Genomic DNA, 27,898 nt, shown 5'->3' on the forward strand with positions numbered 1-27,898 from the left:
CTCTGAGTTTTCTGAAAGCCTCATGTTTCCTTTGCAGATTGTTGCTGTGTTCCTTGAAAACCCTTTTGGCATTTAAACTAGATTAGATGCTTTAGTTAAAATGGCTTGGAACCCTTTTCCCTATAGCGTTTATCTCATCTCACTATTCTCTATGCTGAAGGCGGGGTCTACTTTGTTCATCATTACACAGGTGTCTAGCAGTGAGATTGCAAAAGTGTATTATCATAAATACTGTTAGAAGTAATTGAATAGGAAGATATTTCCATAGAAGGCAGGAGAATCCTAAAGGAATGTGTGATTGTGTCAGAGAATTCTGGTATAATCTGCTTGGATGGGAAGTTACTACTGAGCCTTGAAGGATGGGAGGAAGGACACAAACTTTAGTTGAGCCTGAAAGATTTAAGGATTGATATAACTGAGTAAGAGAACTGGTATTGAAATTGAAGCCTAGATTCTTTTGTTTCCTCTCTGTGGGAGAGTGAATCCAGGGATTTGCATGCACTCTACCACTGGGCTGCATCCGCATTCCCATATAATGTTTTCAAAGTGAATTATACTCAGGCCAGCGTCATCAGAGGCCAGTTGTCTTAGTTGATTTTCAGTTGCTGTGACAAAACAACACAGCCAAGACAACTTATAGAAGAAAGAGTGTATTATAGTTCAGAGGGTGAGTCATTACCATCATGGCAGCAGAGACCTGTTTATTTAGATTAGGAATTCTATGGTATGAGCACTTGATGCTTCATGAAGATTCAGACACTAAATTAAGAATAGCGGTGCAAAACGTATGTCTTGTGTAATCATTATGCTTGTCCCTCATATGCTTTCCATTCTTTATTGTGTCTTTCTTTCCCTTACACTTAATTGTTTCACAGTAAACAGAAAAATGCCAGAGGGTGCTAAAACAGATCCACCTCCATTGTGGGAACAGTGATTCCTGCTTGTAAAGCAGCATCAGAATTTCTGAATTATAATGTAATATTTAAGTATATAGCTACACAGAATTTTGTTTGGCTTTTGAAGTTTTAAAAGTATATCCTTTGATCTAAATTTACCAAGTTTTAGCATTTTATATTTGCTTTATCATTTTCTACTTTTTTTCAGGACCTTTTGAGAGTAGCTTAAAGATATCATAGACAAGTGTGAAGTGATTTTATAAAAATGTATTAGCCATTATCCATTCTACAGTTACTATAGTCAGGCACACTAAACAGTGAAAGCTTTGTCTAAATTAACATCATTTAAATCTGCTGAGAAGTAAGGTACAAAACATCTCCTTTATAGAAGTGAATATTTGGGGGGAAATGCTCTCATTGTGGACTTCATTTTCCTTCATTACAGGCTAAGCAGATCGAACTTCAGTTCACCATTGGTGAAGCCATCACCAGTGCTGCAATAGGAACTAACTCTGTGGCTGCCCGAGATGCCTGGCTGGTGACTGAAGAAGAATATACCCCTCTTGCTGGTATCATATATTTACCTAATTGATTTGCAGTTATTGAGTGGCTTTCTTCTGTTCTCTGCCATATTTGAGGCAAAAATAATTTTTTCCTAAATATTGATACAGGCCTTCTAATTGGGTCTGTTAAGAAGAATGGTTGATTAAAGAAGATTGGACAAACTAGGTGGTGGTGCCGCATGCCTGTAATCCCAGCACTTGGAGGTAGAGGCAGGCAGATCACTGTGAGTTTGAGGCCAGCCTGGATTACAGAGCTAGTTCTCGGACAGCCAGGGTTGCATAGAGAAACCCTGTCTTGAAAAACCAAACGGGGAAAAAAAAGATTGAGCATGACTGCGCCTGGTGGTGCCTTTAATCCCAACATTCAGGAGGCAGAGGCAGGAGTATCTCTTGAGTTTAAGGCCATCCAGAGCTACATAGTGGGATCCTACCCCATGTTCCCCCAAAAGATTGGGTATGAAAAATAGAACTCTCCCAGTTTCTTGTATAATTCATTGCTACATAATGAAGCTCCACTAGTTCCTGCTAGTCCTGGAAGTGTGCTGTAATTTAGTGACTACTAATTGAGAGTATGTATGTGGTTCCTAAGTGTATATTACAGACATTAAGATTTCAGACTAAGATGATATATCACTGGGCAGTGGTGGCACACACCTTTAATCCCAGCACTCGGGAAGCAGAGGCAGGTGGATTTGAGGCCCTCCTGGTCTACAGAGGAAGTTCCAGGACAACCTTCAAAGCAATACAGAGAAACTCTGTCTTGGAAAACAAAACAAAACAAAAAAATGATGTATGCCTATAATCCTACCACTTGGGAGGCTGAAGCAGGAGGATTACAAGTTTAAGTACATGTGGGCTATATAATGAGATCTAGGCTAAGTAGTAAGACTTTGTCTCAAAAACAAAGCAAAGCAAAGTAAAATAATAATCCTACAAAGGTGCTTGCTGCCGAGCCTGATGGCCTGGTTCTGTCAGTGGCCCTGTGTGGTGTGGAACCAAGTGCAGCAAAGCTGACCTCACTCCCACATGTGTGCTGTCGTGTGCCTTCATGCACCTGCACGTGTGTGTACATGTACACTCAGAAAACAACAAGTAAACAAAATCCAAACACAGACGCAAATGTCTTCTTGTGTTGGTTTGAATTTAGAATTTAAAATATATTTTAGTATTGAACCAGGATTTTTTTAAAATATTTAAGCTAAAAGAAAAATCATAAAATATATTTTATCTTCTTAGTTGGGAAAATTAAATACTATTTTCATGGTAATAATATCATTGTGAATTATATTCTATAATGAATATAGTTTTGCATTTAGTGTTATTGTTAATGCTTATCACCGCAGTATCTTCACCTGTCATTTTGTAATCTTATCATAGAGAGACTTGTAGTAGAAGTGTGACCGTGGTTGATGGAAGCCAGACTAGCTCTCTGAGGCTTCTGTGTGAATGTCTGAAGTAATGAGGAAAAGACACAGACATGTTATAGCTGAAGGACATAAGTGAAATGCAGAGATATTGTTTGGTTTGTTTTTAAATGGAAGCTTAGAAAGATTTAGTAAAGAAAACATTGCTGAGATTGATGAGAGTGGGATAATTTTTCAATTCAGTGAATTAGTTATTTGATTCTTTAAAAAGATTAAAAAGATTAGTTTATGCTTACCTCTGGGCATTCTTGGTCATTTGGATTTTAACACCAGGTTATTTATTATATGATTGTTGATGGGATTTTTTTTAAGGAAAAGTGTTTTAGTTGTAATCTTTTTTTTGCTTTTTCCTCAGGTGCCAAAATGAATGATGTTGTTCCTTGGGTTTTAGAAGTTATTTTAAGTAAGCATATTATCAGCCCCAACCCGCATGTGAGGCAAGCAGCCTGCATCTGGCTTCTTTCTCTTGTGAGGAAACTAAGTACCCACATAGAAGTGAAGGTAAGGGTCCCAGAGTATTTGTAAATTAAAACAGCAACAAATAGCAAAAGTTCTGAAATAAGCTCCATGTGACATAGTAAAGGATGATGATCTGATTAATACTGGCAAGAGAATGACCTAGTGTGAAGATGTGATGTCAGAAGTGCTAGGAATGGGGACACTCATATTGAGACAAAGGTTAGGCAGAATGCTCAGACTACCTGTGAGGGTACAACTTCTCCTAATATGGACATCTATGAAGATGAGGGAATAGAAAGGTTCATGAATGCCTTAATTCTAAGACTCCTGGCCTCAGTGCATCTTAACGGTGAGATTCTTATTTCTCTGCATCGATAGGACTTTGGTGTTCTAATGCCTTTCCTTTTCTTCCAGTCTCATCTTAAGGAAATTCAGAGTGCATTTGTTTCGGTTCTGTCAGAAAATGATGGTAGGTTTTTGTAGTTAGTTGACTTGTCAGCTTCTTTAAACTTATATTTTAAGTTTTAATTAGTATGGGTTAATGAATTGTCGCACAAAAACTTCTAAAATAAAACCAGCCACATGCCTTTAATCCCAGCATGTGGGAGGTAAGAGGCAGGAGGATCATGAAATTCTGTCTCTGTCCCAGAGCTGCAATAAAATTAAAAATTAAATTTTAAGTATTAAAGGTAATTATATTAAGGTGAAAGCTAAGGTTAACTACCACAGTACCATTTTCCTAGGGTTCAGGAAATTGAAATTCTTATGTATGAATTAAAACAACTGTACAACTTTATATTTTTAAAATGGAGTTGAGGCCTCAACATTAGTGTTAAACATTTTCTTACATCTGATTACTTTTCCTCTTTGATTAAAGCCAGGAAAGAATAAATATGTTAGAAATTTATTAATAGCTTTAAAAATTCTTATTTAAGACATGTAGATTTATATTCCCTTTATTTTTCTAAAATTGGATATGGGTGTCTTAAAATTCTAGGATAGTTGTTTTATCTCTAATATAAATAATATGTTGATATTCTGATACCATGGTTATTACTGTGACAATGTAGTTTATTGGCATTTTATTAGTTTTTGATCATGATTTCTCATTTTTGTTGACTCATGATATCATGTCCACTGAGTTGATTTAGGAAAATAGAGTGATTCTGCTTTCATATATCTACCTTTATATAATAAAATTTAGAGTAAAGATAATTCACTTGAAAGAAAATAATTGGTCAGAAGATAAATTCCTTTTAGAATAGTGTAATTTTGTCTCTTCTTAGAACTCAGTCAAGATGTTGCCTCAAAAGGACTTGGGTTGGTTTATGAACTGGGCAGTGAACAAGATCAACAAGAATTGGTGTCTACACTTGTAGAAACACTTATGACTGGCAAAAGGTATAGAATTTTAAAATTTCTGATACGAATATATAGGACATTGATACTATAATATGGGAGAAGGAAAAATTCCACCTTATACTTTCTAATTAAACCATTGCATATCAATGATTGTTACACAGTTTAATTATCCCAGTGTATATACCGTTTACTTGAACTAGGTCATGGTTTCAAACTTGAATTGTCCCATGATAATTAAAGCATCAGGTTAGAAAAACACTGTAATAATACCTTTGGCTAAAGAGAGTTAAGATGTGATTAATAAACTTGAATGTCGTTCATACTCTGACCTGTGATGAGTGCATGGAGGGGGATTGATTTTGCAATTGCTCACTGCTTTCTGTTGCCTTCAGTGCTGTTGGCAGTCATTTACTCTTAGCTTTCCTGCGGGTCAGCCTCTGAGCTCCCAAATAAATCTACACTGACTTACTAACCTGTAAACACCGGATCTTAGCTTGGCTTGTTTCTTGCCAGCTTTTCTTTCCATTTTTTTTTTTTGTTTGTTTTTTTTTGTTGTTGTTTTTAAGATAAGGTTTCTCTGTGAAACAGTCCTGTCATAAATTATCCCCCCCCCACCTTTTGCCTCTGGGCTTTTTCCTTTTCTTCCTTTCACTGTCTCCATGGGTGGCTGGATGACTGGTGGCTGGCCATTGTGTCACACGTAATGTTAGGGAAAATTATTTTAAGGTATATTATATTTGTTTATGCTGAAGAACATTTGTTTTTATGATGCAAGATGTGTTGCATTCTTCTACATTACATTTGTTTAACTCTGTGAAGCGGTATTTGTTTAGTATCTGCGAATTTGTTTTGTTTACATTTGAGTTTAGAAAATTTGCAATCTGGTAGAAATGGATAGTTTGTATATTTCATATACTAGATACCTATTTTTTCAGTTTGCAAATGGATTATACTCATTTGCTTATTGTTGGTATGGAAAATTTGAAGCTAAATTTTTGTTTTAGAGCTAAACATGAAGTTTCTGGAGAGACAGTGGTGTTTCAAGGGGGAGGCCTTGGCAAAACACCTGATGGGTAAGTGTGCTAAATCTAAATCTATTGATCAACTAGGGCAGAGCAGGAATGTCATTTGTTAATGGATAAATAAAAATGGTGTGGGAAAACACCCTACTGTTTAGATTGGGTTTCCTTGGAAACAGACTCTGAGCTAGAGATTTGTATGCTGGAAATTTGCTGGAGAATACCCTTGGGAATGTCCTTGGCAGGGGTGAGCAGGTAGACAGCTGATGGTAAAGGGAAAGTTGAACTGATTCCATGACCTCATTGGACGCTGGATTCTTGAGCTTTAAGCTAGGATGGCCTGGCCCTTCAGGGTTGTCCTTCTCTGTGACACAGAGCCTTGACCTTAGGCCCACTTTTCAGGGTTTTTGCCTGTTCAGTGACTAATGTGGTGACCATGACCTCAAAGACTCAGATTCTCAGATACTGACACTAGGTTCAGAACTATCTGTCTGTCTCCAAGTAGTTTATCTCTCCTGTTATTCTGTATCTCACTGTTTTCACATAGAAAGTTCTTTTTATTTGCTTGTTTTTGGGATTCTTTCTGAGCTTTTATGTCTGTTTTTTTTTTTTTTTTCTTCCTCTTGTTTTGTCATGGAAGGGAAGGAATGGTGGTAGATGATTCTATGGCTGTTTAGCTGGGATTCTACCTCTTGACCTCTTAGTGGAGTAGAAAGGAGAGTTAGGACCTGAGATTGGGACTGGGCTGTGATATCTCAAAACTTATTCCTGAGTAACTCCTTCCTCTAGACAACAAAGATCAGCCCCTTAAGAGATTCTGCAACCTTCCAAAACAGCACAATGAGCTGGGTACCAAGTATTCAAACACATGAGCTTATGGGAGGCCTTTCACATTCAGATCACAACAGTTATTTACCGGCAGAAAGACTTAGGAATTATTGATAATTGAGATATATAAGTTTATATTCTTGTTTTCTGTCTCAGTGATTAACATGATATTAGCAACTGAGGGAAAGAACAGTTCAAGAGTCCCCGTGTAATAATGATGGTAAAATTCACATCAACTCAAAGATAGCTAGAAAAATGTTTTATTATGTATTTCTTTTTGTTTCAAAGCCAGGGCCTTTCTACTTACAAAGAACTTTGTTCTCTGGCAAGTGATCTTAGTCAGCCTGATCTGGTATATAAATTTATGAATCTGGCAAATCACCATGCAATGTGGAACTCCAGGAAGGTAAGTTGTTACACATTGTTTTGTTTGTTTCTTTAATTTTTGCTGGAGGTCAAACCCAGGGCCCCATGCATACATGGCAAGAGCTCTACTGCTAGATAATATACCCCCAGCTCTCAATGAGTTTTTAATTTGTATTTTCTCTGAAACCAAACTTGGTACATTAGCCATGTAGTGCCAGTTGATATGTAGTTATTTTTGAAAGGTTTATGTCTGAGCCAGACTACCACATTAGCCATCAGTATTGCTAAAGCTAGAATACTAAATAATGCTGTATGCAAGGACAAAATTGAAAAGGATGTTTTGTGACTTTTTTTGTATTTAATATGTAGTATTTTACTATGGCAGGCACTGTGTAAGTCACTCTTTTTATTATTTGTAGGGTGCTGCTTTTGGTTTTAATGTAATTGCTACCAGAGCTGGAGAACAACTGGCTCCTTTTCTGCCTCAACTCATTCCTCGACTTTATCGTTACCAGTTTGATCCCAATCTTGGAATTCGACAGGCTATGACAAGTATTTGGAATGCATTGGTCACTGACAAGTCAATGGCAAGTATCTGTGAGCCTGTGTGTTAGGAAACACTGTAGCTTTCCTGTGGTACCACGTAGGATTGAAACCCAGTGCTCCCTTCTGTACGTTGTATATTTATTTGCTTTCATTGCTTATTTACTTTTTTCTTTCAGAGATGATGTAACATTTACTGAGATCTCAAAAATGAAAGTAACCTAAATGTTCATTGGGTGGATAGATGGTTAAAGAATGACAGCATATTCACACAAACGGAATATTATGTGTTAGCAGGAATCACTGATGCCATGGGAAATGGGTCCCAAATTTATGCTGAAAGAGTTACTTTAGTTGGAAAGGCAGACAAAAGAAATAGTCAGTTGCTATATTGTTTTTCTTGGTTCTATCATCTGACTATTGTATCCTGTCCTCCTTTCAGATATAAAGGTTTCTCAGGAGGTGCCTCTGAACACTGCCGTCCTCTTAGCTTTCTTTTTACTGATTCCTGGGCAAATAAACATTCTGCTTATTGTCGTGCTTCTCAGTTCTGTACTGGGTCAGATAGGACACACACTCCATCCATATTTATGAATCTAACTTTCTGCTTGATATTTTCTTGTACCATAACTGTAACATGTTAAATAAAGAACTAAAAAGCAAAAAGACACTTTCCTTCTTTACTCTCACTGTTCATATATTTGTCCAAGCTGGGAAATTTGCTGTCACTTCTTTTTTTTTTTTGTCTCTAGTCCCACACTGAATTTAGTAGCAGTTCTGTTGAGTTTGCTTTTGTTAAGTACCCCTTGAATCCACTCTGGGTCCCTGATTCTTTCACGATGAATAGATTGTCATCACCTTTTTCTTCTCTTTGCCACGTGTTTAATTTATCTACATAGTAGCAAAAATAATTTTTAAAATTGCAAATTGAAGTTTGGTTAAAATTCTTAAATGGATTTTTAGTTTATAATTTTTTCTTTCCAATACTGGAGTTTTAACCCAGGCTCTTAAACATGCTAGGCAAGTGCTCTACCACTGATAATATTTCCCAAGACCCATTTTAAAAGTACTTATTTTGATACAAGATCTTGATCTGATTCATACTTGGTTCTGAACTTTTGTACTTCTTGCCTTGGCCTCCAGATTTACTTAGGTTATAGGTGTGCAGAACTTCTTTGAGCTTGCAGTTTACTGTTACAACTGAGTCAACCATCAATTCATTATCACCAAATCTTAGATTAAACTCACTCCTCCTTTATCCACACATTACAAGACCTGGACCATAGTATAGTTGTGTCCTCTTTCTTACATATGACACAGAGTTCATCCCCACTCATGGATGTTGGTACTTGATAGTCAGAACTTCTTGGAGTGGTGGCCACTCTGAATCTCCATGGACAAAAAGTAGTTACTCAAGTTGGACATGGAAAAGGATTGCAAAGGTATTATGTGCCAAGTTACAGAACTAAGACCAGACAAGATACCTGTATGACAGGATGAGTCACAGTGGGCTTGTGTCATATAAAGCCCAAGTGATTAGATTTTATTCTCATGTGCTGTGGAAAAGAATCATCTATCTTTACACTTTAGAGTGCTTGCAAAGTAGGCTGAGAGATTTGTAGGCTGAGAGGCCTAGGAACACTTTAATAAAAATGATCAGTGTTATTGGGAGGCAAGTGATTTGATTGTTGGATTTTACATTTTTTAATGTATCTTTTGCTTTCATTAGGTGGATAAGTATTTAAAGGAAATTCTTCAAGATGTGATTAAAAACCTTACCAGCAACATGTGGCGAGTTCGAGAATCCAGGTAAATCTTGGAAAATTAGATGAGCCAAATAGAGCTGGTAAATTCCCATTCAGATTTCTAAGGTTTTTTGCATGGTGTAACAAAGATTAAGTTAAAACCACCAATAAATATATTTTTAGTTGAGTTGGTTCTTTTTCTTTAACTATTTGAATTCTACTAGTTGATTTGCCGAAATTAGCTTATGTAAGTATGAAGTTAATGAATCTGTGGATCTCTTGTTAAGTTGGTAGGTGTCAAGTTGTATAATTTTATGGCTTCATAGGGTAGAATTTCTTTCTATATGTAGTTTGTACACATTCAATGCTTCTTACATGCTTGTGACACCTTGACAGCACATGGATAGGTTAAAAGTGGTGTATTATTGTATCATTAAATGGGATTGAGTTATATAGTTGTAGCAATTGTCACTTAATTGATTTGTGTACTAATGTGATAGATTTGAGGTAATACTAGAGTAATTATGATTATCTTGGGGTGAGAGGTTAGGAATAGAAATACAGATGGAGTCTATATTATTGTTCAGTATAATTTTTTGGTAGTAAAATATTTGACTTGCATGAACATATATTTGAAATCACGTTTTTCTTTTCAGCTGTTTAGCTTTGAATGATTTATTGAGAGGAAGACCTTTAGATGATGTCATTGACAAACTTCCGGAAATGTGGGAAACACTTTTTAGAGTACAAGATGATATTAAGGTATTATAGAAATAAATCTACATTTGTATGTATACGAATTTAAACTGGAATCATTGAAATATGTTATAGAGTTTAAAAATGCATATATTTTAAAACTCCCTGTCTAGACAATTTTAGGAAACCATAGTTTTATCTCCAAATTTCAGCTTTGATATACACACACATAAAAGTTTAGGTGTTTTCATTTAGGTCTAAACTGATCTGACTTAAAGAAGGTGGCTACAACATGCCTTTTCTTTCAATAGAAATCTCATGATGCTGTTGGATTAAGAGCAAATACTCATTCTGAAGTAATTCGTAATGACTAAAGTTTCAAAAAGTGCTCGTTCATTTCTAAATAGTGTGATTAATAAAAACATCTGTTTTGGGGTATTTTCTTGCTTCCTATTACTGTAAACTTAGATAATTTGTAAAGGGAAATGGCTTAGCTATTTTTGGGGCTATTATTTATCATAGATGGACTCTGTTTGGGCCTATGACAAGGCGATCTGTCAGGGTCAGAGTCTGAGGTAGAAGCAAACATTTACTTGGGTAGAGAATAGAGAAGAGGAGGAGGTTATCTAGGCCCCATCGTCTCCTTTAAGGGCTTGTTCTCAGTGGTCTGTACTTTCCCCCATCTCTGAGGTTCTAGTAGTGCCTTTTTGGTTTACCACTTAAATCTTTTGAGGATAATCATGATCCAACTAAAGTACCAGATTATCTAATTTTTAAACCATTTTGATATCCTTAAAGTAGACCGCTAAGCTTGTCTTTCTCATTGCTTTATTCATTAGAAAATGCAACTCTTTTATAATCTTCACAGAGAGTTTTATTTATATACTTTTATACTACATGTTACTTTTGGATTGTTGTAGTTATTGACTATATATTTATATGAGCGAAAATATATGAGATCTGTATGTTCCTTAATGGGCAAAGAGCCTAATGAAATATTATATACTTAAACCTGTTACTGAAAGTTATGTTTTACTATTTTGTATTAGGATCTAAGGTAGTTAACTACCCATTATAGTGTAGATAAGAATGAATGCCGCCTAATATGTATAATGCCAGACTTTTCTTGTTTTTAGGAATCTGTACGGAAAACAGCAGAACTAGTTCTGAAAACTCTGAGCAAGGTGAGAATACTCATCTCACAGTGGGATAGAGTAGGGCAGGACTCACCATGCACTTGACATTGCTTTTTTTTTTTTTTCCTTTTTTTGGTCATATGATATAATGTTGCCTTGTATAGTTTACTGCTCTTACAGTGAATAAGAAAATGGGTTCTGTTACACTAAGGGTAGTGAATCCTGAGCACAATATACCTCTGATTCTTTAAATGGCAAGGTCTCTACATGAGGTATACTTTTCCTTTGACTCTGAAGAATATATTACTCACTTAAATAAAGGAATATACGTCTTCCTTTTAATGTCTTTGCCAAATTTATGAGGTTGGCAAGCTTTTTGAAACCAAATAGTCTGCCACTTGGACTTACTTTTGTAATTTACATTCTAATTGCATAACCCTTGTCATTGATCACATTACTAAGTAGTAAGAGTATGTTTTAAATCCAGGTGCCTTTCATTAGGTTTGTGTTCTTTACCAGAATTTGCCCGGCCTTTTTAAAAGTGCTTTCTTCCAGTTTTCATCACGTACATCTTCAGCTCCTTTGTTTCTTATAATACAAATCAGAAAGTAAAAAATTAGAGAATAAAATACATTACAAATTTTCTGGTTAGATATAGCATATCTTTAGGACCTAGTTCTGGAATTCCTATATCTCCCTCCAACCCCCATAGTGGCATAGAAAATAGATTGACCCACTCTCTGTTCCTGATAGTGACATTAAAAGCACTTTGTCAGAGAAATGCTTTAATAGTTGAGAGACCAGCTTCACTAATGCCCATGCTCTTTGTATGTGAGGTTTGTGTGAAAATGTGTGATCCTGCCAAAGGAGCAGCTGGCCAGAGAACCATTGCTGTCCTCCTGCCCTGCCTTCTGGACAAAGGAATGATGAGTCCTGTGACGGAAGTCCGAGCCCTCAGGTGTGGTTTGATTGAAATGAATGTATTGGAATTATTTAGTTTGTAGCCAGTCTATAGTAAATGTGTTTCCATGAATGTTAGATTCCTAAAAATACGGAAAATGGATTGAGGAGAATCTATTGCGGTAACCTAAGCATTTATGAAAAGATGCGAGTCATAGTATTTTTATAGTCATATTTCGTGGAGACCTTGATTTCAACTAGCATTGCAAGTTACATATTATTCTATTGTCATTGGCCCCTTTCCTTAGCAAGCACGTTCTCCTGTTACACCACAGGTCTTCAGGGGCTTGCTTGTTGCATACAACCGTTTTGCTGTCCATGGTAAACTAATCTATATGGTGATTGTTAATGGTGCCTAAAGCTGCCTGAAATGAAAATGTGGACCTTAATGATGGTTCAGGATGTCGAAACTTGAGCCCAGTTATGACCCTAATAGTGTTAAATGACACAACAGGGGATGCATCCTGATGTGGTGGGATCCAGCGCATACTGCATTGCTCATGAAAGAGTCTTGGTGGTGTGGGAGGCAGAGTCTACCCACATAACTCACTTTGGCCTTGATTTGCTATATGCAACCCAGCTTAGCCTTAAACTAGTGATCCCCCAGCCTTATATGTCAGAATGTTGGGATTACTGGCATAAGCCATATTTTTAAAATAATTGAACCTTTACATGGTTAGCCTACCTATTTGTATAGGATATATGTTAACACAACTGGAATATAATCAGTGATGTCAAATGAGAGAAAAAGAGAAAGGACAGGACTGTTAAAAAGTTTCAAGAGTCAAGCTGCTGTGATGGCACACACCTTTGATTCCAGCACTTGGGAGGTAGAGGCCATCAGATCTCTGAGTTCTTGTCTATGTAGAAGATTCCATGTCAATCAGTGTTTTTGCATAAGGAGACCCTGTCTCAAAAAACAACCAAACAAAAGAAAACAAAACAAAAAATGTTTGAAGATGGCAATGGATAGACTTTAATTTCTGAATCTAGAGTCTAACAAACTATCATTTTTTTTTTAGATAAAAGTTTTGTTATGTAGACAAGGCTGGCCTTGAGCTCTCAGCCACTCATCTTAGTCTCCTAGGTACTGGGATTGACAGGCACTCACCACAGTCAACTCTTGAAGAAAATTTCTGGGACAACCAAAAAAACTTGGATAATAGATGAGAAGAAGTTTTTGGTATTTTTCAAGTATAAAATTGTTATGTTTGTGGTAAAGTACTTGTAGAGATACATACTGAAATTTAATTAGCTTAAAGTAATATAGCAGAAGGGGAAATTATGCTTAAATGTATGAAGAAATTACAAATGAAGTAAAATTGGTCATTATTACTAATTGTTGAAATAGGTAAAGATGACAAGGAATTTCATCTTGGGCCTCTCTGTGTTTTATGTGTGCTTACTTAAAAATATCTGTAATTTTTTTAGTGCCTAGAGACCTGGGTTCATAACCAGAAACTTCACTTCCTGGTTGCCTAGATCAGGCTGTGAACCATATGAGTATATACCTAAATGCAACTGCAGAACATTCTCATGATTAGATTGTAGGACTTTCTATATTTGGTGAAAAGACTCAGGTTTTGTGTTCTGTGTATCTAGCATTAACACCCTTGTGAAGATCAGCAAAAGTGCCGGAGCCATGCTGAAGCCACATGCCCCTAAACTCATCCCAGCACTGCTTGAATCCTTAAGTGTGCTGGAGCCTCAAGTTCTCAATTATTTGAGTCTCCGCGCTACAGAACAAGAAAAGGTGAGCTGATAGCAGAAGTATGTTGGTTAGTATTGATATGAGGTATGATCACTGTTAGATCACGATAACTTATGGTTCTTTTGCTCTTAAACACTACATGCAATGGACTTTTCTTGGTTTTGTTTTTTTTTGGGGGGGGGTCCTGTTCAGCTCATATATGTTTTCATTAATCAGATAAAATCAATAATTGTACCCCCTCACTCCAAAACAGGGTTTCTCTGTGTAACCCTTGTCCGCAAACTCACTCTTTAGACCAGGCTGGCCACTTACTCAAAGATCACCTGCATTTGCCTCTGCCTTCTGAGTGCCAGAATTTAAGGCATGCACCACTGACACTTGGCTGAAATCGACAATGTATTAACATAATTTTAACAGTCTGAAATTTTTTTTACGTTTTTAGGGACTGGATCTAGACCTAAACTGTGATCTAAAATTGTTGTGCTTTGTCTTTGATCAGTTATTTTAAATGTTGTATGTGACACCTTTATTGAGGAAAAAAACGAAATCTGCCTGGACTGGTAGAAAGCAGTCCCCTAGAGGTCTCCACTATGTACTTTGTGTCTTTCATAGCTTTGAATAATTGAGTTGTATGTTGAATTTTTCCTTTATATACATTGTCTGTTATCTTTTTATAGTCTTAACTCTCCAGCCTTCTCAACCACCCCTCCACCACCACCAACTCAGACCTTACGCTTGGAGCACTGTACACTCATTGAGCTAAATCCCTAACTTGTGGGGCTGGGGAGATATCATAGCAGTTAGCTACTTGGGGTATGCACAATCACCTGCACTTGCCTCCCCTCATACTTAAACAAATGTTTAATTCCTAATTCCTGTTGGCAAGCTGTTTATATATTTCTGTGAATTATGCCTAGTTTCCTCTCTCTCCCTTTTCCTCTCCTTGTTTTTTTTATTGATTTTTTTTACATCATACACCCTACTTCTCAGTCCCAGTCCCCTCATATCTTCCCCTCACCCCTGTGACACCCCCCCCCCAAGAAAATTAAAAGAAATCAAAGCAAGCAAACAAACCAAAGCAAGAAATAAAACAAAACTCTTTTTTGGTCTTCGTTCTTCCTCCTCATTCCCTCTGCTGTTGTTGGGAGTGGCGTGTCACACAGCCACCCTGCCTCTGTCCATCAGCTTTACCAGCACACGTCCATTGCAGGGAGTTTAAGGCCTTTGGTTTCTGGCACACTGTCATCACTGGATCCTTGCCAAATTCCTCTGGGGTATCCTGCGGTCACCCCAATCATGGACATCCTGTGGGTATCATTCCATAGGACTGGTTCCTTCACAAGCTCCAGCAGGTCCTAGGTGGGGTAGATGTTAGGATGGGTCAACCCAAGGCCCAGCTGTGGGCCTGATGGTAGCTGAACTTGTCATTCCTGGCTACTGGGGCTGCCCACCTCAGGCAAGGGGGCAGGGCCAGCCACCTTATGCCCATGCTATCAGGATCAGGGTGGGGTGGGGCCATCTCTCCTGAGGGTGTGTGTGTGGGGGGGCTCAGCTCCCTTGCTGCAGTGTCCAGCAAGAGGCAGGGCCAGCTTTCTTAGAGCCAGCAAAGGTGGGGCCGACTTAGCATGGCCCTTTGATTTTTCTCACACATGGTTCCTGTGGCCCTCTGAGGTGACACTGGCCTCAGGCATTAATACAGATCTAGCTACAGCTGGTCCACAGACCCCAGACATGTCCTTCAGCAGCAGCCTGGGCCCAGACGTCACCTGGCACTCGGTGCCAGCAGGTTTCCTCACCACCTTCATTCATTGCTTCTGTTCTGTCTCTTTCTACAGCACAGAAACCATTTCACTTCCTTCTTTTCTCCCTTTCTCCACCACATACCTGCTTATCCTCGTGGGATCCACAGGCCCAGGCTCGTCTGTGGGTGGCCAGCACCCACCTGAGTAGATTTGCATTAGGTGGGCTGAGGATCTTTTTTGTTGTTATTTTACATTTATGTTTACTAGGACTGTTAGGCCTATGTAATTTGTAATGCCAATGTTTTCTCTCAGTTCACTATTTCATTCTTAATTTGCATAATAAACTCTAGTAATTCCTTTTTTAATTTTCCTCTAAATATTGTTGTTTCTTCCCTTAAAAAAACAAAAACAAAACTTCGATTGATTATTTGTGGATTTCACAACATGCACTCTGAGATCTCCCCATCTCTTTGCATCTGCCCTTTGCCCTTGCAACCTCTCCCCCAAATCAAAATAAAATTAAAAAGAAAAACCAAAACAAAGAAACAGATAAAACAAGAAGAAGAATCTTATCATGGAAGCTGTTGAGACACGCAGCCTACCATTCAGTCTGTTACAGGTGTTCATTGCCATGAGTAATTGGTCAGCTACCCCACCGATAATGGTCTCTCACTGGAGCTTCTCATAGATATCCTGTTGTTGTCCTGTGTCATGGAGATCCTGTTGTTTTGGATCTGTAGGTTTGTCCCCTTCACATGCTCCAACAGTTCATAGATTCCGTGGATGCTGGGCTAGGTCAACTCATAGCCCTGGTTCTGGGCCTGGGTGATAGCTGGGTTGGTCAGCTCACTAGCTTTTCCTCAGCATCACTACCTGAACGAGCTCTCAGCACTGCCTTAGCTAGCTCACCCAGTGTACCTACAACAAGGAGTAGGACCAGTTCTCCTACTTTCGGGCCCCATCACCAGAGCCAGCTTCACTGCTTTGTCCAGGCAAGGTGCAAGGCCCTCTCTCCCAGTTGCTGTAGGGCAAGAGGCTCAGCTCTCCTGTTCTCACATCCTTAGGGTGAACTCAGTTGCATCTCTGACCACAGGGTCACCTCTAGTGTGCTTCCAGGTGAGATGCATACTTATGGTGAGGGGGGAGCGCTTCCCTGAGGTGTAGGTCCAGCTTGACTGCTGCACTGTTGCAGTATCCAGTGAGGGACAGGACCAGCCATCCTCAGGTCAGGGAAAGGCTTGACCATCTCAGCACAGCATGGTTCCAATGACTCACATGCTAACATAGGCCATGGATATCACCACAGACCCCCAACTCTAACAGGACCACAGACCCAGATATGGCCTTTGGCACCCCTTGGGGACCTGAACACACCTCAGCCCCAATGGCAGCACAGGCTACTCAGATCAGCATGGACCCCCGGCAGTAGCATGATCCCCAGGTGGCTGGCCAGACCCTGGGCATCCACAGAGCTTTTAATGGCAACCAGAGCATTGAACACTACCCCAGACCCTGGCTTCTACAGGGTTACAGACTCAGACATGGCCCTAGGCATTGACCACTGCCGTGACATTTCCATGGCTGCAGGTGGCAGACCTGGCCACCCAGATCATCATGGCCCTGGGTGCAGAGCAGTCCTCAGAAACGGATAATGGGCTTAGGTGGCTGACCAGATCCTGGTCATCTTGCATGACCCTTGACAACAGCAAGAGCACTGGACATCAACTCAGACCCTGCCCGCTGTAGGGCCACAGACTGAGACATGTCCCTCTGAAGCAGCCCTGGCCCAGATTATACCTTAGCCCTGGGTGGCCGCACGGGTCACTCAGATCAGGGTGTCCCTGGTGGTAGCATAGCCCTTGGAACACTCTTAGTGACCACAGGTTCCAACCCAAACCCTGGACATCTCTGTGGCCTTTGGTGGCAATATGGGCCATGGGCATTGATACAGACCTTGGCTGTGGTAGGACCATGGACTTAGACATGGTCCTAGGCAGCAGCCCAGGCCCAGATATCACCGTAGTCTCAGATGGTAACACAGGTCACTCAAACCAGCATGGCCCTCAGACACCAACATTGCCCCAGGTATCTGTCTAGACCCCTTGAATTGGCACAGTCTTTTATGGTCTCAGGAGCCACAGACATCATCTCCAGACCCTGGATGTAGCGGGACCAGATGTGACCCTCAGTCACAACCCTGGTTCCGACTATACCTCCAGCTGATAGTCTTGGCTACCCAAGTCAGCCTGTTCCTCACCACCCTCACCTCTCTGGATCTGCATCTGTCCCTCTTCCCAGCCCACAAGTCCTTCTGCCTATGCCTCTCTTCTGCTGCCTCTCCCTGTACTTTCTCACTACCGTGGTGCCCAGCCACTTAGTGCCAGGGCTTTTGGTGGTACTTGGTTGAAAACTGCCTGCCCCAGCCTTGAGGGCTAGCAGGATGGCATGGAACTTTTGCCTTACCTCCCATGCCTGGGCCTAGAGACCTTGGGCACTGCTTGGTATGATGGTACTCTTGAGCTGGACAGGCTTCTGGTTGATTGTGGGCCCTCGTAGACTCAAAAGTCTGGGGTAAGGGGTTGTTTCTTCTTTATTCATCCTCTTTATTAGGTTTGCCTCCTCCTGTACGGTATTTACTAGGTACTAAGAGTTAGGGGACATAAATTATGTCCATGCTTTGTAAGCCTTAACAAACAACTTTTGCATCCCTTACTTTTCTCTGGTTAGTGTTTTCCCCTGGCATAATTTCTCTTAAATTATCTTTGTAGATATGAATCCACATTATCAAGTTAGAGAATTAAATGGATTATACACACACACACTATGTTTGTTCGCTTAGACAACTTTTTAAACATTATGTAGAATTTCAGTGTATTCTCTTTTTAAGTGGATAGAGAACCTGAGACCCAAGAAGGCTTATTGAATTGATTAAAGCCACAGTATATTTGTTAATAAGAGAATGCATTAGTTAATGTTTTTTTGCAGTACTAGGGATTGATCCCAAGGCCTTATGCAGGCTGAGAATACAGTGTACTAGTGAGATGTACCACCAGCCCATATATTTTGCTTATTTCTAATTTTTGTCTGAATTTCTGGTCTTTAGTGAGTTGTTAATTGTACCATTAAATCATTAAGTGAGGTCAAAAGATACTAGAATTAGACTTTTACCTGCTTTCATTATTGATTATTTATGTAAAACTCTTTAGTTTGGAAATATGACCCTTTAATTGGAGTTTATGTAACTAATCCATAGTTAGTTGAATGTCCTGAGTGACTTGAATTTGTGCTCTTCAGGCTGCAATGGACAGTGCTCGACTCAGTGCTGCCAAGTCCTCTCCCATGATGGAGACCATCAACATGGTGAGTTTCCAAATGCAACTTGAAAGCTCATCTGCGTCTCTGTAAGTGCACTTCTTCAAAGACGTTATGCTGTGTAACATGAAACAAACCAAAGTGGGATGCAGTGATAGAATACTGTGAATGCAATTTTTTCTTCCAAAAATTGTAAGCTTTTAACAGGTATATAAAAATTACATGTTTATGGGCATTTTCTTAATTACTAGTAGAAGTAAATTTTCTGCATAGCAGAATTACATGGAAAACAACATATTAAGAGATCTCTCCATAAATCTCTATCTTTTGGTCTGCTTATTTTAGTAAGGTTCAGAGGTGTGCTATTTATTTATTTGTTTGTTTTATTGTCATTACTTTCTACCTGCCTCTGAGACAGTTCTTTGGAAAGGACCATGAAGTTGTACGCTTTAGAGGTATTTTAATGAAATTGACAGCACAAAAAATTGGTGGCAGGAACTGAGCAATAGAGATGTGTTTCAGATGGCAGTAATATTTTGTAGTGAAGCATTCATGGCACTTTGAGGTTCTGAGGTCTGCAGTTCTCAGAGACCTGACAAGAGTCGCCTCCTGGGCACTTCTGTAGTGACTAGTAAGAGCTTGTAGCCCCCTGGACAAGAGTAAGGTTGTTAGTGTCTACTGGGGACAGTTGCCAATGTTTAGTCTAAGAATTTTATGTCTTAGTTGTATTATTGGAGAAAGTGATACTAGTATTTAGCAAATATCACTTGGAAATACTCATAAATAATGAAGTGTATGCTTGCATTTTAAAAATTATAACAAGGTAAGGTGAAGTCATAAGAAATTGACTTATTTGGATTCTAGTAGGCTATACCCATTTTGGAAGGTCAGTTTTAATCTAGTCATTTTACATTAGATATAGATTGGTAGAGGGAGATTGAAAGAGAGAGAGGTCCTTTATTCTTAGGTAACTATTTCATTATTTTGTTTTATTCCTTTTTTAATGTTGAACCATTAGTGAGCGAATTTTCTGTTTGTAGTGTTGTGGTAGTTTAGAATATTCAACTGGAGAAAACTCAAACTAGTGATTTTTCAACTTTATGTTAAATTCAGTGGGTATATATTTGACATGGGCAGTTTTTTTAAATAAAAATATGGTACTAAATTATTTGCTTAGGCTTGCCTTTGTTTTTATTTTCTCAAAGTGCCTGCAATATCTTGATGTTTCGGTGCTGGGCGAACTAGTTCCTAGGTTATGTGAACTGATCAGGAGTGGTGTAGGTCTTGGAACTAAGGTAAGATTTTGTGTGTGTGTGTGTGTGTGTGTGTGTGTGTGTGTGTGTGTGTGTGTGTGTGTGTGTGTTTAAAGAGAAGTTGTTGCTAAGGCTGACCTTCAACTCATTATATACCATAGGCTGGTCAATCCTCCTGTCTCAGACTAATATTGGAAGATATATCGTAGGCATGTGCTACCACACCCAATAATGTGTGTTTCTGTATACCCATGTGTAAATGGAAGTTTCTGTCTGGTTCCATAGTCCTTTAGACCCAAATAAACACACAGAGGCTTATATTAATTATAAACTATTTGGCTTGTTGCTCAGGTTTATTACTAACAGACTCTTACAACTTAAATTAACCCATGATTCTTATCTATTTTTAGTCATGTGGCTGGGTACCTTTTCTCAGTAAGGCATTCTCATCTTGCTTCCTCTGCATCTGGCTGGCTACTACATCTCTGTCTTTCCTCTTCCTAGAATTCTCCTAGTCTGGTAGCCCAGCCTATACTTCCTGCCTAGTTAATGGCTAATAAGCTTTTTATTAAATCAATACGAGTGACAAATCTTTACAGTGAATAGGAGTATTATTAGTCACCCATGCACATGCATATGGAACCCACATAATGGTTTGTTCTGAGGCAATGTCTCCAATATCCTCTTCTCTTCTCAGACTCCCTATGTAGCTGAGGATGGCTTTGAACTTTTGACCCTTCTGCCTGTCCTTCCTAGGACTGAGATTACAAGCATCATGCTTGCATGCTGTCTTACATGTTATCATGTTCTTGTCTTACTGTTTTTAGTAGAATTTTTTCTGGTTGTCATGTAAGTGCTTTTGGATTTTCTGTTATTAACAGTTAATGGAGAAACTGACGCGTCTGTCAAGGAGTAGTTATTTTAGATAAAATTAGAAATTTTCTTTTAAGAACAATAAGTGTTTGGGTGGAAAAATAACTACTTTTTGAGACTCTTAAAAAAGGACAGATACTACCTTCATCTGCTTATTTTTTCCTACTGTTAAATTTTTGTTGCTGTTGTTATTTTAGACCAAATTTCACTCTGGGATGTCTCCACACTACCTTTCTGCCTCAGACGTGGCAGTGCTGGGATTATGTGTATCATGACACTCCGCTTCATCTCGTTTTAAAAGAAATAACTCATTTCTTCTCATGACAAAGTTACTTCACTTCTAATTAACATTTATAAATCAGGAGAAAGTTAAAAATAAAAGCACTCATAATTTTACCTTGCAGAGAAAACAGCTGTTTATATTTCGTTTCCCTCCTGTGTATTTTCTGTATGCATATCTTCCACATTGTATTCTTTAAGGGATATGTGATACTCTGCTTGTGGCAACACATCCTTTATTCAGTCAAACAAGAGAGATCTGACTTTCCAGCTTTTGAGAAGACATTAAAGAACCATTCTTCTCTTTGGACACATATAAACTGATTTCTTTGGAAATTCCTCCAAATGGAATTGTTAATGTTTGTGATAACACGTCTTATTCTGAGAATTACTCTTTTTTCTTCCTTGCTCCTAAAACAATAATCTCTGTATAGATATTTTAAATTTTTTTCCTTTTACTATATTGAATCCCAGAGGATCTATTTATTAGACTGCATTATGGTTTATCTTTAAATTGCTGGGGCCTAAAAGAAGTGGTTTGTTAGAACATTGTGACATCAAACTTAGACCTTTGTTTTTGCAACCTTAAAGGGAGGCTGTGCCAGTGTCATCGTGTCCTTAACTACTCAGTGTCCCCAGGACCTAACACCTTACTCAGGTGAGTTTGTCATGTGTATGGGGATACTTTCTTAGGGCTGTGTTTATTTTAGACTTTTAAATTATTTGGACATGCTTGTGTGCTTTGCCTCCATTCAAACCTGACCCAGTTGTTTTGTTAGCGAGCTTTTCTTGTCTTGCAAGTAAGTTTCTCAGTGGTGTAAAGAGGGAAAGGTATCTTTCATTCTGCAGAACCCCCCCCTTTTTTTTTTTTACCATTTATAGCTAACTTTGCATGATTTTTTTTCTCTTTCTCTCTCCTAGAGAAATCCTGGTGAGATTTCTGTATATAGCTTTCATTTTTGTACCTTTTCCACAAATAGTCTAGACAGAGGTTAATTTTTAATTTTTAAATCAAATGAAAGAAAGGGGAGTAGATAGTACAAATAACATTCAAAACATCTAAACCACTATATAGTAAATCTGATCAATTTCATGGTTATGGGATGTTTAGTCCTGGGAATGTAACAGAATATTTGGCTAACCACACAAATAGGTATTTTTATTTATTCTTATAGGTAAACTTATGAGTGCTTTGCTTAGTGGTCTGACAGATCGGAACAGTGTAATTCAGAAATCCTGTGCATTCGCCATGGGCCATTTAGTTCGGGTGAGTTGAATTTCTTAATTCAGTTAAGTCCAGCTCTGGGAATTATCAAGCAGTGAATAGGGTTGTTTGTTTTTCAGACTTCACGGGACAGCAGCACAGAAAAACTGCTACAGAAGCTCAATGGCTGGTACATGGAGAAAGAAGGTACCTTTTTTAAATTTGGATATTAACCAAATAAACTATACTATTTTTGTAGAAACATTTTAAATTGGTTTATTAAGATCACTTACCCTGAAAAATAGTAAATGCTTACAAAACATTGGTTTCTTCTTCTCTTGAGAACCTGTCTACAAGACGGCTTGTGCTTTGACTATTCATGCAATTGGAAGATACAGCCCTGACGTGCTGAAGAACCATGCCAAAGAAGTTCTGCCCTTGGCCTTCCTAGGCATGCATGAAGTTGCTGATGAGGAGAAATCTGAAAAAGAAGAATGTAATTTGTGGACTGAAGTGTGGCAGGAAAATGTACCTGGTTAGTAAATGGTGGCTGCAAAGCAAATATGTTTCTTAAGAACATAGCTGGAATTTTCACTCATAGGTTTCTCCATTATTTTCCAAAGACTTGAACATGTGTCACATTTCATTTTAGGGCCTCCTAATTTCTAAGTTTTCAAAGTGCCACTCAGAGCTCTTCTCTTTGACTTGTTGCTGTATGTGTGAGAGAGCATAAACTCTCTAAACAAAGTAGAACCGTACTTAGGTTAGTTGAGTGTAAGTGTGATTTTATGTGGTCTTAGAGTATTGTTGTAGAGCGGTGTTTTTAACCTTGATACACATTAGTGATGATGACCTTTTTAAATAACATCCCAGCAGTATGTCCAGGTTCATGAATTCCTGCTGTTACACAAAGGAGCTGCACTGTTCACTGTCTCTACTTTTAGCAGGTGGTGTGTTTTGTGAGTTGACAGTCGCTGCTTTAGGCAGATGGCACGGATGTACATTTAAAAATGATTTTTAGAATGTTTTCTTGTCACTTGTGAGGTGTTTTAACTCTTCTTTCTTTTTAAATGTAGGCTCCTTTGGAGGCATTCGACTGTACCTGCAGGAGTTGATTGCTATTACCCAGAAGGCGTTACAGTCTCAGTCTTGGAAAATGAAAGCCCAGGGTGCAATTGCTATGGCATCAATTGCAAAACAAACAAGCTCCCTAGTACCTCCGTATCTGGGGATGATACTGAGTGCTTTGCTGCAAGGCCTGGCTGGAAGAACATGGGCAGGAAAGGTGAAACAATCATCCATGTTAATGAATTGGGGCTGCATCTTCGTATAGAACAGGAGTCTGGTTTGATGTGACTCTGGACTACTAGGTTCTCTAGCGAGTGACTTTATATCACAGCATGTCTTACATGTTCTTGAATAAAGCATAGTGATTTTGGAGACTGGCATATTTTACATATTCAGCCATAAGTTACCTCTTAACCCAGGTCATCATTTTGTGCCCACCGACCTTCAGTAAAGCCAGAATTGGACATAGGTGAAATTAAGTACAGTGAACTACTTCTAATCCTGGCACCAAAGATGCTCACTGCTGGGGCTTGAGAATTAGAAACTTCTTATACAATGACTATAGAAAAAAATATATGAGAAAAAGTATAGTGAGCATTCATGGGGAACATGTGATTGGGGCAATATTTGTACTCCAATACTTGTGGCCACCACAGTATTGTGGTCATAATAGTGGATTGCCTGGTGACCTTGGTTATCAGTTCTTGGGCTTTTACGAATTAGAGATTGGTGGTTTGTGTAATGTGCATAAGTGAATAAATGTTAGTTTTTGTTGTGGTGGTTATAAAATACTCAATAGGGTGATTGCAGTCATAGTGCAAAGAATGTGACATGTAGGTTTAATAGCATTTCTTCATCTTTAACTTATCAGGAAGAACTACTAAAAGCCATTGCCTGTGTGGTGACAGCTTGCAGGTAAATGTTCTCTTAATGAACATACCATTTCATAATGTGAAACTTAAAGCTGTAGTTTTTCTTAACTATTCTGATATTTTTGTATGGATCCTATAGTACAGAGTTAGAAAAGTCTGTGCCCAACCAACCCACCACAAATGAAATTCTTCAGGCTGTCTTGAAGGAGTGTTGCAAAGAGAATCTCAAATATAAGATTGTAGCAATCACCTGTGCAGCTGATGTTTTGAAAGCCACCAAAGAAGACAGATTCCAGGAGTTTTCTGATATTGTCATACCCCTCATCAAGAAGGTAATAACTAACTATATCATCTTAGATTTTTCCTATGTCCTGGTTATTCTGTGGTATATCTGTGTTTCAGGCAGATGACCAGGGAGAATAAAGTTAGGGTCATAGTAAGCATATAATTTCTCTCAAGAAAAGTTCTGGAAACAGAAATATATCACTTTGAATCATGTTCTGTTGGCTAGCACATAGCCCCATTTGGCAGCAGATGAGGCTAGGAAGGGTAATTTTTCATATGGGCACCCTTTGTCCACCTGTGGGAGGAGGAAGAGAATACATATATGTGAATAGGTCCTGCCATAATAAACTCTACCTTGCTAGCATGTGCACATACCAAGTAGTCATTTAGTATGAAGACAAAGAAGTACTGTGTGTTGTATAGTTCACCTCTGCATTGTCCTGGGGAATTTTGGTTGAAAAAAAAATGGACTGGCTTAATTTGGATACTGAAGAACTCATCTTTTAATAAAGTGGGTATCACAAGGAAAGAGGGATGTAGTTGGTCTATTTGTTTTGGTTAGTTTTGAGACAGGCTCCTTCTATTACGTGATGATGACTGTCCTAGAACTTACCATGTAGCTGTGTACACCAGTGTAGCTGTGAACTCCCAGAGAGCTACCTGCCTTTGCCTCCTGAGTGCTGGGATCAAAGGCATGCTCTAGCATGCCTGGTCTGATCTACTTACTTTTAAAGCATCGAATATTATCTCTTGTGTTGCTCCTAATTCATATGTTTGTTTTCTTTCAGTAATAAGACTGTTTTAGGTGTTTCTTTGGTAATGTGTAGATTTTGGAGATTGGTGTTTTAAGAGGATTATATTGCCTGCTGGCTGGTTGAATTACTTATGACTTCTTTGCCATCTTTAATTCTCTTGACTCAAATGCAAGTCTTTTTAAGTGATACTCAAAATAGTTTCATTTACAAATTCTTCTAAAATATTTCTCAAATTTATTAGAAATATATATTCTTAATACAAACATAAGAACTCATGGTAGAGAACTTAGCATTTAGTTCTTGGTCAATAGCTCCTGTTCTACACTTTGATTGTATAACTGTAATTTTGAAGAAGGAAATAATAGAATAATTTTCTTCATCTTTTTTGAAATGTCCTAGAACTCACTTGAAAGCATGGGAGTTCGGAGCACCAAAGCTGAAGAAGAAAACGATAAGGAAAGAGAGTTGCAGCTGGAGTCTCTACTGGGTGCCTTCGAGAGCTTGGGCAAAGCCTGGCCCAGGAACCCAGAAACCCAACGTAAGTGTCCCAACACAAACTTGTAAAAGTCACTTGGCAAGAACACAGAGTTTCTTCATGGCTTAGTAATTGTGCTTATGTAGTCTGAATATTAATAGTGAGACTTATCCTACATCCATTTTACTCTTACACCAGCAAATAAGTACATGGATGGATCGCTGTATTATTAAGGATACTTTAAGCACACTCACTGGCTGCTCTTTTATAGGACCTGATTCCACGCACTCACATGTTGACTCACAGCCATCTGTAACTCCTGTCCCAGGGCACCCGAGGGCACCAGATACCCATGTGGTGCACAGATACACATGCGAACAAAAACACTCACACACAAAATAAATAGATAAATAAATAAGATAAAAGTAAAAATGTATCTTTAAGGCAAAAGTATCACAGACTGTATGGTTTTTTTTTTTTTAATTTTGATGGGTAGAAGTCAAAGATCCAAGTTATTAGTAGGGTTGAGTTCTGTGACTTCTCTATTTAGCTTGTGAATGGTTGCCTTTCCTGTCTTCATGTGGCTTCCTTCTGTGCTGCTGTGTCCTCATCTCTAGTAAAGGGTTAGATTCGGATCCAGCCATATAATTCCTTAAGTATTTTGTCTTTTAGAATAATGTAAGAATGTTGGGTGATAACAACGATGATGCATTTTATGTAGATATTGACTATAAAAGAAGTTTTGTTATTCTTGTATATGTTCATAGATCTTTTCTTAGGAGCCTACAATATTAGTAGAATTCTTTCCTTTCAAAATTGCTAGTTTATTGAGAAACTCATGGCATAGATTTTCAGAACTAAACATATATTAACAAAGGATTAACATAGTAAATCTTGATTAACAGTTCAAGTTGTAGTTACAGCCAGCCCATTGACAAGGCCTTAAATTTGAACAGATGCTAAATACTTTGTCTTGTTTGGGGAACTACACTCTGTCTCAATGAAAACTCTGTATTTATTATTTGAATATGTTAACCTAGGTATAATATTTTCTTTGAACCCATCATTCTTTGTGTAACATATGAATAACTTCTCAAAAGAAACTATCAGTTTGTGAGTGGTGTTATGAAGTATAGTGGAAGTTGGATTGCTTGATTAATTCTTGCTTCATAGCTAGGGAAAGGTATAAAACACTGATGAGAGTTTGGGGGAAATTCCATGTCCATAATTAAAGGCATTTTTTGTCGCTCACATTCCTCCACTTTTGTCTAAATACTGCATCTTCTTTTTCTCTGTTTCTTCTTTGTTATCTCTCACTGTTTACGTATTTCCTCCTCTGTCCCACTTCATCTTCTTCCCAGGTTGTTATCGTCAGGAGCTGTGCAAACTGATGTGTGAACGGCTAAGACTCAGCACGTGGAAAGTGCAGCTAGGTGTCCTCCAGTCGATGAACGCCTTTTTCCAGGGGTAATTTGCTTCATGATTCAGGTTTTTACTTTATTTCCCTATTGAATAGAATTCTTAATATTTACACATTTTTAATTGAAAATAAATTCTTTTCTCATACAGTGTATCCTGATTATAGTTCCCCCTCCTTCTACTCTTCCCAGTTCCTCCCTACTTCCTTCCCCTTTGGTTCTACTCCCTCTGTCTCTCATTAGAAAACAACAGGCTTTCTAAGAGATAACAACCAAAAGTGACGACTTATCAAAGTTGTACATGGCAACCCAACAGGAAGAAAATAGTATCAAGAGCCATCACTAGAGTTAGAGACCCACTCATTCTCATAGTCAGGAGTCCCATAAAATACTAAGCTAAGAGCTGTAATGAGTCCACAGAGGACCTGGTGTAGACCCATGTAGACCTGGTACTTGCTGCTTCAGTCTCTGTGAGCTCATATGTGCCTTGCTTGGTTGACTCAGAAGGCTTTGTCCTCCTGGTGCCCTTAATCTCTCAGAATCTTTCTTCCTATTTTTCTAAGGAATTCTCTGATCTTTGAAGGAAGGGATTCGATGTAGACTTCTCATTTAGACTCTCTCGCTACATAATGTCTGGCTGTGGGTCTCTGTATC

General features: G+C 38.5%; 1 protein-coding gene across 7 annotated transcripts in view; it reads left to right on the top strand.

Moving 5' to 3' along the window:
* The window catches only part of Ecpas (Ecm29 proteasome adaptor and scaffold), a 114,073-nt gene that overhangs the window by 81,877 nt on the left and 4,298 nt on the right, over positions 1-27,898 (top strand). For all 7 annotated transcript variants that reach the window (XM_040737895.1, XM_040737890.1, XM_040737883.1 and 4 more), the window contains 23 exons: positions 1,342-1,465; positions 3,239-3,384; positions 3,757-3,811; positions 4,629-4,743; positions 5,709-5,777; positions 6,840-6,957; positions 7,337-7,504; positions 9,190-9,269; positions 9,862-9,967; positions 11,038-11,085; positions 11,874-11,995; positions 13,600-13,750; positions 18,745-18,810; positions 19,968-20,057; positions 21,759-21,825; positions 22,343-22,434; positions 22,512-22,578; positions 22,715-22,906; positions 23,448-23,656; positions 24,311-24,354; positions 24,451-24,643; positions 25,751-25,889; positions 27,188-27,293. In XM_040737895.1, coding sequence (XP_040593829.1) covers positions 1,342-1,465; positions 3,239-3,384; positions 3,757-3,811; positions 4,629-4,743; positions 5,709-5,777; positions 6,840-6,957; positions 7,337-7,504; positions 9,190-9,269; positions 9,862-9,967; positions 11,038-11,085; positions 11,874-11,995; positions 13,600-13,750; positions 18,745-18,810; positions 19,968-20,057; positions 21,759-21,825; positions 22,343-22,434; positions 22,512-22,578; positions 22,715-22,906; positions 23,448-23,656; positions 24,311-24,354; positions 24,451-24,643; positions 25,751-25,889; positions 27,188-27,293 — 2,567 coding nt within the window. The remainder of the gene's footprint in view (positions 1-1,341; positions 1,466-3,238; positions 3,385-3,756; positions 3,812-4,628; positions 4,744-5,708; positions 5,778-6,839; positions 6,958-7,336; positions 7,505-9,189; positions 9,270-9,861; positions 9,968-11,037; positions 11,086-11,873; positions 11,996-13,599; positions 13,751-18,744; positions 18,811-19,967; positions 20,058-21,758; positions 21,826-22,342; positions 22,435-22,511; positions 22,579-22,714; positions 22,907-23,447; positions 23,657-24,310; positions 24,355-24,450; positions 24,644-25,750; positions 25,890-27,187; positions 27,294-27,898) is intronic.

Source organism: Mesocricetus auratus, unplaced genomic scaffold (genome assembly GCF_017639785.1).
Source record: "Mesocricetus auratus isolate SY011 unplaced genomic scaffold, BCM_Maur_2.0 Super-Scaffold_6730, whole genome shotgun sequence".
Lineage (NCBI taxonomy): Eukaryota > Metazoa > Chordata > Mammalia > Rodentia > Cricetidae > Mesocricetus > Mesocricetus auratus.